The 13,611-nt window shown below is 51.9% G+C and overlaps 1 protein-coding gene across 4 annotated transcripts in view; it reads right to left on the minus strand.

The window, feature by feature from the left end:
* ELF4 (E74 like ETS transcription factor 4) overlaps window positions 1-13,611 on the minus strand; it is a 49,982-nt gene that overhangs the window by 5,917 nt on the left and 30,454 nt on the right. For all 4 annotated transcript variants that reach the window (XM_042973824.1, XM_042973820.1, XM_042973821.1 and 1 more), the window contains exons 2-7: window positions 8,982-9,262; window positions 4,180-4,351; window positions 3,653-3,745; window positions 2,118-2,306; window positions 683-766; window positions 414-606 (exon numbers count right to left, since the gene is read on the minus strand). In XM_042973824.1, the coding sequence (XP_042829758.1) occupies window positions 414-606; window positions 683-766; window positions 2,118-2,306; window positions 3,653-3,745; window positions 4,180-4,351; window positions 8,982-9,053 (803 nt within the window). In that variant the 5' untranslated portion in view covers window positions 9,054-9,262. The remainder of the gene's footprint in view (window positions 1-413; window positions 607-682; window positions 767-2,117; window positions 2,307-3,652; window positions 3,746-4,179; window positions 4,352-8,981; window positions 9,263-13,611) is intronic.

Consider the following 13,611-nt stretch of genomic DNA (forward strand, 5'->3'; position numbering starts at 1 on the left):
GGCCACGAAAAGGGGTTTTAAATGTTAGCCCTGCCCTGCTTTGGGGATAAGGACAAGGGGTGAGTAAATGATGGGAGGGGATGGACGTTGGGAAGCTCAGCTGTCCCCCGGCCTGAAAGGTCAACGGTGGGTAACTTGGGCCTGTCTCCCTGGGTCTCTGGCTGGCAGAAGGCCCTTCCTGGGGATGCGGGGTCCTTAAGGGCTCTTCTGTTATAAAAAGAGAAAAAGCCAGGACAGAGATACACGAGGGAGGGGACTGTTCCTCCCAGGGGTCCGGGAACAGGCTTAGGGGCAACCACGTGGGAGAGCTGGGAGACCCTAAGGCAGGAGGGACATCTTGAACAAGGAGAAGAGTTCGGTAACCCCCCACCCCCACCCCCCGGGCAGGGACTCGGTGCCCCAGCAGCTCCTACCTTAGCGCTCGCCCCATTGTCTCATAGTTCATGTCAGGCTTATTTTTCTGCTTCCCCCACAGCTTGGACACGGCTTTGGAGTCCACCAGCTTGAAGATGCCTTTCTCTCGCTGGGTCCACTTGATGTACTTGGGGCAGGTGTTTCTGTCTTGCAGCAGTGCGAGGAGGAACTCCCACAGGTAGATGGTGCTGCCTGCAGAAGGGCACGTGATGAGGGGCGGCCTAGGCCCTCCAGTGCCCCTCCCACCTCACCTGACTCCCAGCCGCACCTTTGCCATCCTTAGATTTCTTCCGAATGGGGATGCTGGGGTCAGTGACTGGTGAGGTACTGCGGTTGCCCTTGGTCTTCCGGACTGTGAGGGGAAGCAGGGAGGAGGATGAGGCAGAGACGAGACGGCAGTGAGTGCTCCAGGGTGGACTCCCGAGAGGGAAGACCCCGGGGCTCCTCAAGTAGGGTGCCAGGGCAGACAAGGAAGAGCCGGGTCAACAAGACCAGAGGCCCACGATCACCCTCCACAACCACAGCCCTCAAGTTCCTGCACTTGCCCAATGGCCCGCCCTCATTTTCAGGCCCCAAAGGTACACCAGAACACGACTGCAATGCGGTAGTGGTTACAAATGAGTCCCCTTTAGAAGAACACAATCCACCTAGCCTAATGTTTGAAATGGAAAGGTAGCCTCAGGGCACCTGGGTGGCTCAGTTGGTTCAGCGTCGGACTCTTGATTTCGGATCAGGTCATGATCTCATCTGCACTTGTAATTCTCTCTCTCTCTGCCCCTCCCCTGCTCATGCTCTCTCTCTCTCTCTCTCTGTCTCTCTGAAAATAAATAAATAAACATTAAAAGAGAGAGAGAGAGAGAGAGAGAGAGAGAGAAGGCAGCCTAATGGGGCAGCTGTTGTGCAGGTAAGTGTGACACTGAGGCTTTGGTTCCCTCGCTGACAAGGCAGTGGCAACCAGTCATTACCTAAGGAAATCAATAACACCGGGGCTTGGGAAAGCCCAAAGTCCTCTCCCACATATGGCCCAAGCACCAAAAGCTTGGAGAAGGAAGATAAGCACACAGGATGAGGCCTCTTTTTTTTTTTAATTTATTAAAAAAATTTTTTTTAAGTTTATTTATTTTTGACAGAGACAGAGTGCAAGCATGAGCTGGGGAGGTGCAGAGAGAGAGAGGGAGACACAGAATCCGAAGCAGGCTCCAGGCTCCAAGCTGTCAGCACAGAGCCTGACGCGGGGGGTCGAACTCACAAACTGTGAGATCATGACCTGGGCCAAAGTCGGACACCCAACAGATGGAGCCACCCAGGCACCCCCGGATGAGGCCTCTTTTATAGGCAGAGGCCCCCAGAGGGCCAGGGACTTGCCAGGAGGCCAAGGATGGTGTCCAAACACCAAGACGAGGGTTCAACCCATCTGGGGTCGTTGGCATTTCTGGAAGAGTTTACATATATGCTGGGCCGACAGCAATGGCATGGGAGATGTCAGGCCAACTGATGAGGCCAGGTTTTACAGAAGGGAGGACGTTTCATCCACCCATGTCATGAGAGCTGTCCTTTTAATGTGTCTAAGAGCCTCGACCCACTCACCCCTTATGGTGTCCCTGACCTGCCCCCTGCCTACTGCGCCCCCTTGAACACACACACACACACACACACACACATACACACTTCCTCTCCCCACCCCCCACCTCCATCTCTCTTACTTCTCTTCTTTGATTTTCCAGTCTTCTTGGCACTTTCCTCTCTGGGGACCTTCTCCAGACAGTGTCCCTCCTGGTCATCAGTGTCACCTGCCCCATTCAGGGCATCAGGCTCAGAGACAGGAAACAGGTAGTTGGGCAGAGTGGCAGCTGGAGCAGGGTCTGAGTCGGGAAGCATTTCGGAGGTGCTGACTGCAAGGAGAGAGGCCTGAAGTTCCAGTGGCCTGGGGCAGGGAGGGCACTGAAGAGAATGGTGGGCTCCCGAGGAGGGCGGTGGGAGCGGTTCCCCACAGCCCCAGATTCAGGATACACCTGAAAATGCCTCATGTGTCTTGCACCATGAGGAGAGGAAACACCTGCAGGGCTGTGGGCATGAGCTGGTCCCAATCACGGCTGCCACATTTGCAGCCACTGCTGGTGGTGGGGAAGTTCCAGGCGACACCCAGGGTAAAGGGCCACCTTGATTTAGTCATTCATTTGTTTTACAACTGGAAGGTATCAATTAGCCCAACTCCTCTGCTTTCCTGGTAAGGAAACTGAGATCTAGAGATGGCAGGGCATGAGTCCAAGGTCACACAGCAAGCTGGTGCCTGGTACATGTGGGCATTCGGTAAGTATCTGCTGAAGCCTGAGTGTATATTAGTGACAGGGTGGTCAACAGAAATACTAGTACTCTTACACCTTCAGGCTTTCTTTCCCCCACTGGATCTCAGCATCCCCTTGGGAAGGGGCAGTTAGGGCTGGGAGTCCTCCTGTCCAGGAGTCAGGCAAAGGCCTGAGGGGGAGCTGGGGGAGGAGCCTGCCTTGGGGGCCTTCTGGGGAGGTAGGGGCCAGCCTCCAAGCATAGGGAAGAGAGGAGGGGATTTCAAGCCTGGCGCATTTCTAAATAAGCCACACCCTGCACAGTCTTCCTGGGAGCCGGGCAAGAGAGCAGAGGGGACCCAAGAGTCACCTTTAAAAAGGAAGGAAATTCTGACATACACCATAACATGGACAGACCTTGAGGTCATTATGTTAAGTGAAATAAGCCAGTCCCCAAAGACCACGACTGTGTGACTACACTCATGTGAAGTCCCTAGAGTCGTGCAATTCATAGTGACAGAAAGTAGAGTGCTGGCTGCCGGGGGCTGAGGGGAGAGGGGCAATGAGGAGTTACTGTTTAATGGGCACAGAGTTTCAGGTTTGCAGGATGGAGGTTCTGGAGATGATGGTGGTGAGAATGCAAAATACAAATGTACTTCATACCACTGACCTGTATGCTGAGAAATGGTTAAGGTGGTCAATTTTACGTTATGAGTATTTTAGCATGATTTAAACATTGGAGAAAGGAAGTCACCTTGGCCAACTTTTCCTTGCCTACGGTGCCCTCTGGCACCCTCTGTTCCAGCCACAATTCAAGAGCACATTTACACGTGTGGCAGTGGCTGTGGGTATGTGTGCTGGCATGCACATGTGCCTGGCAATCCAGTATGTGGATGTGGTAGTTTTCAATGGCATTTTTCATCGCCTTGGGTTAAGGCACCAGGGTTCAAACTTACAGATCTGCTTCTCATCCAGGATGTCATTGGGAGACTCGACGTTGAGTAAGACTTCAGTGGTTGACATGGTTTGTGAGGTTGCTTCATTGTCATCTGGTTCCAGGTTCCATGGTGTGGGGTTGACAGAGGGCGTGGGGCAGAAAAAAAGTTCCCTCAGGGCACAGGGCAGGGATAGAGCAGTCATCAGGGCCAGCCCAGAGAATGGTGCTAAGAGGCCAAAGGATAGTGGGAAGGGGATGGTGTGCCACCTACTGTAACTCTCCACCTTTTCTCTACACTCACCTCAGCTGGTCTCCACTCTTCCTCGTCCCATTCCATCTTGAGAGATCACGGATCCATTTAGGTGGTTTCCTCCTCTATGAAGTGGTACTACCTTTTGCTTGTCCTAACCGCCCCATCTAATTTCCAACTCTTGCGGGCCTTGCCCTTGCTGCGTAAGGTCACTAGGAGCCAATCGTAGGCTACGATTCCCTGAAGACAGAACCACTTTCTCTTCCACATCTTCCCTGCCCAGGAAGGAAACAAACCTGCCAGCAAAATACTGCCCTCCAGGATCTGATCCTGTGCCATGCACAACGTCCCGTCTGTTATGATACCATTGTGAACGTCGTCCAGTTCCAGTCCTGAGTACAGATGCAGTAATTCGGGGTAGGGTACCTGTTCCACGATCACAGCTGGGAACACCGAGGGGTCTTCCAGCTATGGACAAGATAGGAATCTGGTTTAAGGCTCACCTGCCTCTACCAGGAAGCCCTGCCAACAGAATCTGGCCCGTCTTGCAATTCCTAATTCTTGGAGCCCTCAGGGCTGTCCTTTGTAGGATGACATTGTTCTGGGTCCAACCTCACTAGGTGATGCTTTGAGTGGATTCTTGATTAACAGAGATGGGTTAGCTCTGTACCACCTGCACTCAATCAAGGGCAAACAGGGTTTTTTTTTTTTTTTAATGTTTATTTTGAGAGAGACAGAGCTGGGGAGGAGCAGAGAGAGAGAATCTCAAGCAGGCTCTGCACTTTCAGTGCAGAGCCCAACACGGGGCTCGATCCCATGAACTGTGAGATCATGACCTGAGCTGAAATCAAGAGTTGGACACTCAACCGACTGAGCCACCCAGGAGCCCCCAAGATCACGCAGTTTTAATTGGTTGTAGTTCTGGGTTAATCCTTGGCCAGGGTTATGCTTGGTCTGTGAGAAGGGTTAGGCTCATTCTCAGGCCAGTGGGAAAGCATTAGTCAATGGCAAGGGTGAGGGACTCAGCCCATAGTCAGGGTTGGGTATCCAGGATTAGTGGCTCAGACTGTGGACATCTTAGGGCTCAGTCTCTGGCAATGAAGACAGAAGAACAGAGGCATTATATAGGTAGGAGGTTAGGGCCCAGTCCCTGTTAGGGTGGGGGAGAAGGTTCCAATTTCCAGCTTGATTTGTTGGGTGCATGAGGACACTGTTCATTGAAAGGGGGACCCAGAAGGAGGAGAAACAGTTTTTTGGAGAAAGATACGGAGAATAGTGTCTGGATATGGTACCTTTGAAATATTTAACATGGAGATACCTATCAGGGAGTGAAAAATATGTGACCAAGGGTTCAAAAGAGTGGTCGCTAAATCCCTTAGAGCGGCTATAATCATCAGGATGAGAATTGGACCACTGGAGGACATAGTCGTTCTAAAATCAAACAAAGCTAAATGAAAAAGGAGTGTGATTGCAACTGTCTTTTTAAAATTTATGTATAGGGGCGCCTGGGTGGCTCAGTCGTTAAGTGTCCGACTTCAGCTTAGGTCATGATCTCACAGTTTGTGAGTTCGAGCCCCACGTCAGGCTCTTTGCTGATAGCTCAGAACCTGGAGCCTGCTTCAGATTCTGTGTCTCCCTCTCTCTCTGCCCCTTTCCTGCTCACACTCTGTCTCTGTCTCAAAAATAAATAAACGTTAAAACTTATGTATAGAAGGAATTATACCAGAATAATTATAATAATTATGTTTTTATTGTAGGACTTTGGGTGACTCTTTTCCTTTTCTTTCAAATTTTCTGTATTTTCCAAATTTTCATGGGACTTAATTCTTTCTTCATGAAAAAAGAATGAGAATGCTCAGTTATGCCTAATGTTCCTGAAGGATCCAGAAAAATAAAAATTGATAAAACGACTTTGGGTTTGGCCACTGGGCAGTCACCGTGGCTAGAGCACTCCCAGGGGGGTGCTAGGGCCCCAAGGCACATTACAACAGATCTCAGAGAGGATGGACTGAGGCAGGCAGTCGGGTGTCAGGATGAAGGCCATGAGTTGAGAGCTGTCTGTCCAATATGGTACTCACAAGCCACGGATGACTATTTAAATGTAAATGTAAAATGTGTTCAAAAGTAAAAGTTCAGGGGCACCTGGGTGGCTCAGTCGGTTAAGTGTCCGACTTCAACTTTGGCTCAGGTCATGCTCTCACAAGGTTCATGAGTTTGAGCCCTGCATTGGACCCTCTGCTGTCAGCACCGAGCCTACTTCGGTTCGAATCCTCTGTCTTCCTCTTCTCTGCTCCTCTCCTGTGTGCACTCTGTCTCTATCTCTGTCTCTGTCTCTCTCTCAAAATAAATAAATAAACATTAAAAAAAAAGAATATCACCTTGAAAAAAGTTCAGTCCTTTAGTTGCATTAGTCATAGCTCAAATGCTCCATAACTATATGTGATTAGTGGCCCCATACTGGACAGGGCAAATACAGAACACTTCTAGTAACTCAAAAAATTCCATTGGAGGGGCACCTGAGTGGCTCAGTGGGTTAAGTGACTCTTGGTTTTGGCTCAGGTCACGATCTCACGGTTTGTGAGTTCGAGCCCTACATCGGGCTCTGGGCTGACAGTGTGGAGCCTACTTGGGATTCTCTCTCTCCCTCTCTCTCTGCCCCTCCCTGACTCGCTCTCTCTGTCTCTCTCTCAAAAATAAATAAATTAGGGGCGCCTGGGTGGCTCAGTCGGTTGAGCATCCGACTTCGGCTCAGGTCATGATCTCGCGGTCCGTGAGTTCGAGCCCCGCGTCGGGCTCTGTGCTGACACCTCAGAGCCTGGAGCCTGTTTCAGATGCTGTGCCTCTCTCTTCCTCTGACCCTCCCCTGTTCATGCTCTCTCTCTCTCTCTCTCTCTCTCTCTCTCTCTCGTCTCAAAAATAAATAAATGTTAAAAAAATTTTTTTAATAAATAAATAAATAAATTAATTAATTAAAAAAATTCCATTGGATTGTCCTGATCTAGAGCCAGACTTCCTGGGTTTGAAACTGTTAGTAACAGTGGGACCTTGGGCAAGGTACCTAATCTTGCTGTACATCGGCTTCCTTACTTTATAAAATTGGGGTGGTCATATTAAACAACCCCACTGGGTGGTTTAAACAGATCAATGTGCATAAAGCATGTACTTCAGGGCCTGGTGTAGAGTAGGCTTTCATTAAATGTTTTAGGTATCAGGGACTTCTAGGAGACTAGTAATGCTTTATTTCTTCACATGGGTGGTGAGTTCATGAGTGTTCTTTTTATAGTTATTCCATATATATATATATATATATATATATATGATTTATGTACTCTTTTGTATTAATGATACATTTTTAATAAAAATTGTTTCCTAAAAAGAGGGAAAGAAAGGAGGTGAGAACATAAGCACAGAGGGTGGAGACTATACTAATGAGCAGAAAGGAGCTAAGAAGGGTGACCAATGGTTTGAGGTCTCGGAGGCAGGAGAGAAGAGATTAAGGATGGGTACGAGATAGCCCTGGAAAGAAGAGGGACACTTCTTTCTCCTGGGCCAGCAGGAAGGAAACAAGAATGGTGATGTTATCAATAAAAGGGGGAAGGGAGGGAAACTGAGGGTATCCTTGGTTTTGAGCTTCTCTGTGGATTGGAGGAGAAGCTGTCTGCTGAGGGTGGAGGAGCAGGTGTGGGATTTGGATTGGGTGACTCAGTTGGTTAAGCGTCCAGCTCTTCATTTCGGCTCAGGTCATGATCTCATAGTTCGTGAGTTCGAGCCCCCCATCAGGTTCTGCACTAACAGTTTGGAGTCTGCTTGGGATTCTCTCTCTCTCTCTCTCTCTCTCTCTCTGTCCCTCCCCAGCTCATGCGCTCGCTCTCTCTCAAAATAATTAAATAAACATTTTAAAAAAGAACAGTAACAGTTGCTGAGCAGATCAGAAACAAGCAAAAAATGACCAGTAGTATTGAGAACTCATGTTTGTTTAGATTTTTCTTCCCTTCTCTTCCCATGATGCCTTCCACAAGGCTAGGCACACCACAGGTGTTGCATAAAACTGAGCAACTTTAGGTTAAGACCCAGCGGGACAGAAAGGACAATGTGCTCAAAGTCCACTAGGGGGCAGCCTTTGGTAGGCCGCCAGAAGTCCGACAAAGTTTTCTATCCTCACAAGGATTTAGCATAGAGAGCATCAGTATTAGGCTGCGGTGCCCTTAGAGATAATCCAACTGGATCTCCTCTTGGTGAAGATGGGGAGAGGGCAGCCAGATAAGGTAGGGGACAGGACTTGCCCACGTGTAACTGTGGCCAAACTGGGATTGGAACCCAGGACCCCTGACTTAATCTTCTGTTCCTTCTACTGTACCTGGCTGCCTCTTCTCCAGTTTCTGGAAGGAGAGGAGTAGGTAGCAATGGGTGTGCCAGGACACCCTCCAATGAGTACAGCTAAGTCCACGGAAAAAGTGCTCCCTTGGCCCCAGTACAGAGCAAGATATGGAGCAGTGGGGACCTAAGTGCCAGAATTCTGTCCTAGTTTTCAACTTTCCCCCACCAGAAAGCCCCATTTCCAGATCTGAATCCTCAGACTAAGGCTGAAAAGATGATTATGGAAGGGCCCATCGGCTATACTAGAGACAGGTGTCTGAAGGGGGTGGGGGGCTGGTCTTTGCCCATGGGTCCAGCTGGCAGTGCTCACCCTCGTTATGTGGCTGTCCCAGCAGCTTTCTCATTGTGACACTGCGGGAGAAGGGAAGGGGACAGGAATGCACGTGAGGGCCCAGGTATACCTGTGCATTCAGCCCACATTGCTGACTGGCTGACACCATGCTGACCGCATGGCTGACTTGGTGACTGCACGTGCCCCAGAACTGCACACGGGCACGTGGCTCACGAAATGACCACTCAATGACTACTGACGGCCGTACAAGTGACAAGCTGGTGCACAGTCTGGCTGGTATGCAGGGCCAGTGGCCTGGACCTAGTAGGTGCTTGATCAACATTTGCTGACTGGCTAGCCGGATGGCTAGCTGACTTGCCGTCTGCCTGCCAGTGTGTGCCTCTCTGATCGTCCGCCTGGGTGACCAGGCTCTGTTCTCTGGGGCCATACCTGGTGAATATCATCCATCCCGTTGCTTGCAAACTCAAAGATCAGGTCACTGGGCTGCAGGGTAATAGCCATGCTGTCTTCTCAGAGAGCCGAAAGCAGGGTTCACTGGGCCCTCTGGAGCTGCGGGGGTTTCTTGACGAACAGATGCTGTTCAGGTACTTTGGAGCTTAGAGCCTACAGCCCGAACCACAGGGAGATAGGGGGTGTAGAGAGCTGGAGTAGGTGGTGGCCTAAGCCAGGTTCAAGGCTGCATGCTGGGTTGGGCCAACCGCAGGAGTGACCTGTGGAGAAGGGAGTCACAGGGTCAGTGAATCAGTCACCTTCCTTGAGCTTTGTCCCCACGACAGGACAGCCGACAGCCAGTCGAACCAGAGGGACCAAGGGGGCTTGCCAAAAGGGGAGGACAATGGGAGAAGAAAGGGGAAGAAGAAAAGAGGCAAGTAAAAAATGAACGAAAAAGATGAAGTTAACTGAGTTACCTCCAGTGGGAAGTGGCTCAGCCTCAGTGTCAGTCTAGGTCACCAGCATCTGCACCTGAGCTGGCCCTAAAGACACACAGCCTCCCTCCCTTCTCTCCTGCCTCCTCTGGAGAAGGTGACAGATAGAGGGACTTTGGGCTCTCTCCACCCCAAAGATTAATCCCCAGGGTGTGGCCACAGGGGAAATCAGGGCACCCCATCTGGCCTTATAGACGGAGCAGCAGCATGAAGAATCCTTAAAAGCCCCTTGGCTTGGAAAGAATCGTGTGTTCAGGGGTGTGGGAAGCGACACATGGCTGTGCCAGGTGCTCTTCCAGACTCTGCCTGGTTCGGTCTACCTCAAAAGTGGGGGCACTTAGCTCTGAAGGGCAGAGTCTAGGGAGGAAGAAATGTCTCTCAGTGGGGGTTGTGCTGTCAGAGCCAGCAGCTCTCCAGGAGGGGAGTCTTGGTCTCAGCCACGCCCCGACGGCCCGAGACAGGCGGGGCACATGCCCTGTGCACTTATCGCTGCCCTGACACCGCTGCCGCCCACTGGAGAGGATGGCTTCTGAGCCTCGGGGAGGGGTGGGGGGTGTCCCTGCTCTTGCTTCAGCTTTGCTTTCAGTTTCAAGACTGAACTCTCACCCTGGGAACTTGTGAGGAGAGCCCCAGGTTGGGGGGGGGCACAGAACCTTCCCCATCCTGCAGGGTCGGCTCAGGACCTCCCCCTCTTTTCCAGGAAACCTGTCTGCTGCAGCCCGCATGTCTCTCCTCTCCCGGGCGTCCGGTGCCTCCGGAGCTCACAGTGTGCACCTCAGGCACACACACGCCACCCAGGGCCGTGCTTGCTGCTCTTCTACGTGTGGTCTGCGGCGGCACCCAGGCTTACCTCCCAAAGCCTAGCTCCTGCTGCCATGGCCCTCCTGCCAGCCTGCTCTGCTCCTCTGCTCTCGAACACGTGGGCTTTTACACCTCCAGGTACCACATCTTTGACTCTTAGGGTTGATTTTAATGGTACCCTTGCGTGTGCGTGCACGCAATGGGTCTACAAACAGCCCGGTTCAACCACCAGCTCCTGAAGAACTGGGTCCATGCACCATAGTCCGAGAGACACATTTGACTCCTACCTCCTTGACACACCTTTGGTAGTGCCGGGGTGGTAGAACCTTCTCCTGGCCCAGAAAGAAATGAGGAACTTCGGAGAGGGGCAAAGGGGAGGAAAGGGAGGAGGACCATGGGTGACCTCTCTGATGACCGCTCTCCCCCACAGAAGACACCCAGGCCTCTCCCACTTCCTTTCCGTTAGCCCACAGGGTTGGCTCCGCCCACTCTCCACCCCAGCCCTCACCCTACCCCCCACCCCCGCACCTTTCCACCCACCCTTAACAAAAAACTTCGAGAAGTCACTCAACTCAACCTGGCAGGTCTGAGTTTCCCTTTGGCTAAGGAGACAGCCCTGCAAGGACGAAGAGGAGGCCCTGGGGAAAACACAGTTCCACCCCTCCCGCCCTCACCCTACCCCCACCGGGCCCTGCCTGTGACCCTGTCTCCAGTGGCCTGCCCGAGAAGCCTCCCAGGGCCATTTATGCTTGGAAGGTCTGTCTCTTGTAGCCAAAGCGCCCCAAGGCTCGCATTCCGCAGCTCCCCGCCCTCCCTCAGGCCGGCTGTCTGCCCCCAGGAAGCATTCTCATACTAATCAAATGAAAGGGATCACTTTCACCTAATCCCACTTTGTCTAAACACGAAACTCTGGTGTCTGCTCCCTCTCCCCGCAACAAGGTCATTCTGCGGCAGCCCTTCCCTTCAGGTTTGCTCATCGCTTTGGCCTCTCTTGACAGATCAGCACTTCTTGTTTGCGAGTTCACTGCTGCTCGCTGCCTGCAGACCTTCCCTGTACCTTTCTCACCTCCCCCATTAGGCAGTGGCTTCCTTGAGGGCAGGGGCAACTGTGTTGGTCATCAGTGAGACGTTACCAAGCTGCACTGTGCTTGGCATGTGGCAGACACTCAACTTATGTTTGCAGAACAAACACATGAATGAATTAATGAACAAACGAACGAATGAATGACACTGGTCAGTCCGTACCAGTGAGGTGTGTTTTCTGGGCAAGAAGTATATCCGTGTGTACATTGTTTTTGGGGTAAGAGAGAGATGTGTGCTCTGGTCTGTGTTACATCTGGGTGTTTGTGCACTGTAATTTACAATGGGAGTTCTCACTGTGGGTGTGCACGCACACCATGGACTTACTTGTGTGCAGGGTGCACGCACATGTCCCAAGTATGGGGATGTGTGCATGAGATGCTCTGTGGACCGGCAGAGCCACAAACTCAGTGGTGGGTCCCCCCTCCTCCAGTCCCGCCTTCGCAGAATGACAATGACAGACCGAGCTATGGCCACCGCCGCTGCTCCCTCCTGCCGCTTCCCAGGAAGAGAGCTAGCAACAGAATATGTATGTGGCTCATGGATTCTTGGGGTGAGTCCACCAAGGTCCACTCTGCTAAGGAGGTGGTGGGAGAGGGAAGACAGCACCGCACTGTACTGGATGGGATCCTTAGCCATCTGTGCAAAGAGAGGTTTGAAAGAAGAGGCTAATGTAATTGCACTCTTTAAGTGTCCACACGTCTAAGTATCTAAATTCAGGACTGGGTTGGTGCAGGTTCTGCTGACCCAGGACTGTGAGAATTTCAAGGCTGCAGGACCCAGCACTCAAGGCTGATCCTGGTGTCTTGTTCTGCCCAAGCTCCAGCCTAAAGCTAGTAAGGTGAAGGAGTGTGGGCGGGGTGGAGGGAGGAAGTAGCTGTCCTACTTTTTTGGTCAAGGCTAAGAAAACTCCCTTCCCAGCCCCACCATGGAACCTTCTCCACCATAAAGTTTTGCCCTTTGCCCCTCCCCCGTCAGATGTTTGAGGATTTGAAAGTGAGAGGTGGGGAGAAGCCCATTTGCATGCTCACTCACTCTCCCCAGCAGAGGAGTGACCCCCCCAGTCCCTCAAAATAACCTCCCTCTCCCAGGAACCTGAAACCAAAAAAAAAAAAAAAAAAAAAAACCACCACCACAGAAGGCCCGCCCTGCTGGAGGCCAGGGAGGCCTGAGAGGCCCACACCGGGGGGCTCTCCTCCCTGGTGTCCTTTCAGCTCTTCCAGGGCCTAGAGCCCTGGACGCTGCCTTTACGGTGAGTGGGGCGCTAGATGGGTATGCGGCACAGACACCCGGCTTGAGTAAGAGATGGGCCTGGGAAGTTCCCCACCCGCCCTGTCATCATACAGATCACAGCTGGCTCCAGTCAGAGTCTGCTCCCAGGGTGGCAAGAGCTCCACTCCCTTCACTCCCCTGGAGGCCACTGCAGGATCCCTGGCTCCCAGGACCTTGTCCTACTTGCACTGAAAGCAAAGCGTCTGGAGAGCATATGGCTCCGGACACCGTGTGTGAGGAAGCAAGTGAGCCTGTGCCACAGGAGGGAGCAAGCAAGCGAGGGCGCCTACATCCCCAGCCTGCAAATGCACACCTCTGGCTCACTGTGGTTCTGACTGCATTTCAAAACCAAAATAGCAAAATAGAAGTGGTTTGAGCTGCTCCTGCGTCATCACAGCTGGGCCCCCTTCAGAAGTACAGACCCTTTCTGGGGCTGTCACTGGAGCGCAGTCAAGCAGTGTCCAGCACCCACCCATCTGGGCCTCCTCTGCATACAGGAAGCAGCCCCTATGTAAAAGCCACATCCACAGTCTCTGTGGAGTGAGTTTAAATCTACACCGGTTCAGTCACTGGCTCTCACAAAATCGCTAGTAACACCCGTGGCATTTTCACGCAGGCCAGGAAACATGGGGGCCAGATGGTCAGCCAGGCCACAAAGCAGAGTTCTCCTTCTCCAGTTCCTCATCCTCTCGGAGCCAGCCCTCACTCCTGAAATACCCAGCCCTCCATGAAACCTTTCTGGAATTCTCTGGAAAGGAAGTGACAATTTCCTTCATGCCATTTCCCACTCCCTCAGCGCCCCTCCCCCACAACCACAAACAAAATGGAAACTACCCCAGGAACAGCTGTACCCTCTACTTAAAAACAGCCCCTCCTCTGGCTAATAGTCATCCAGAAGCAAATTTGCATGTGGCACCATGTGACCAATGGTGTGTACTTAAGAGACAGAGGGCCAGAGCCAGGGGTCCAGTCTGTAGCCT

Source organism: Panthera tigris, chromosome X (assembly GCF_018350195.1).
Source record: "Panthera tigris isolate Pti1 chromosome X, P.tigris_Pti1_mat1.1, whole genome shotgun sequence".
NCBI classification, from domain to species: Eukaryota; Metazoa; Chordata; class Mammalia; order Carnivora; family Felidae; genus Panthera; species Panthera tigris.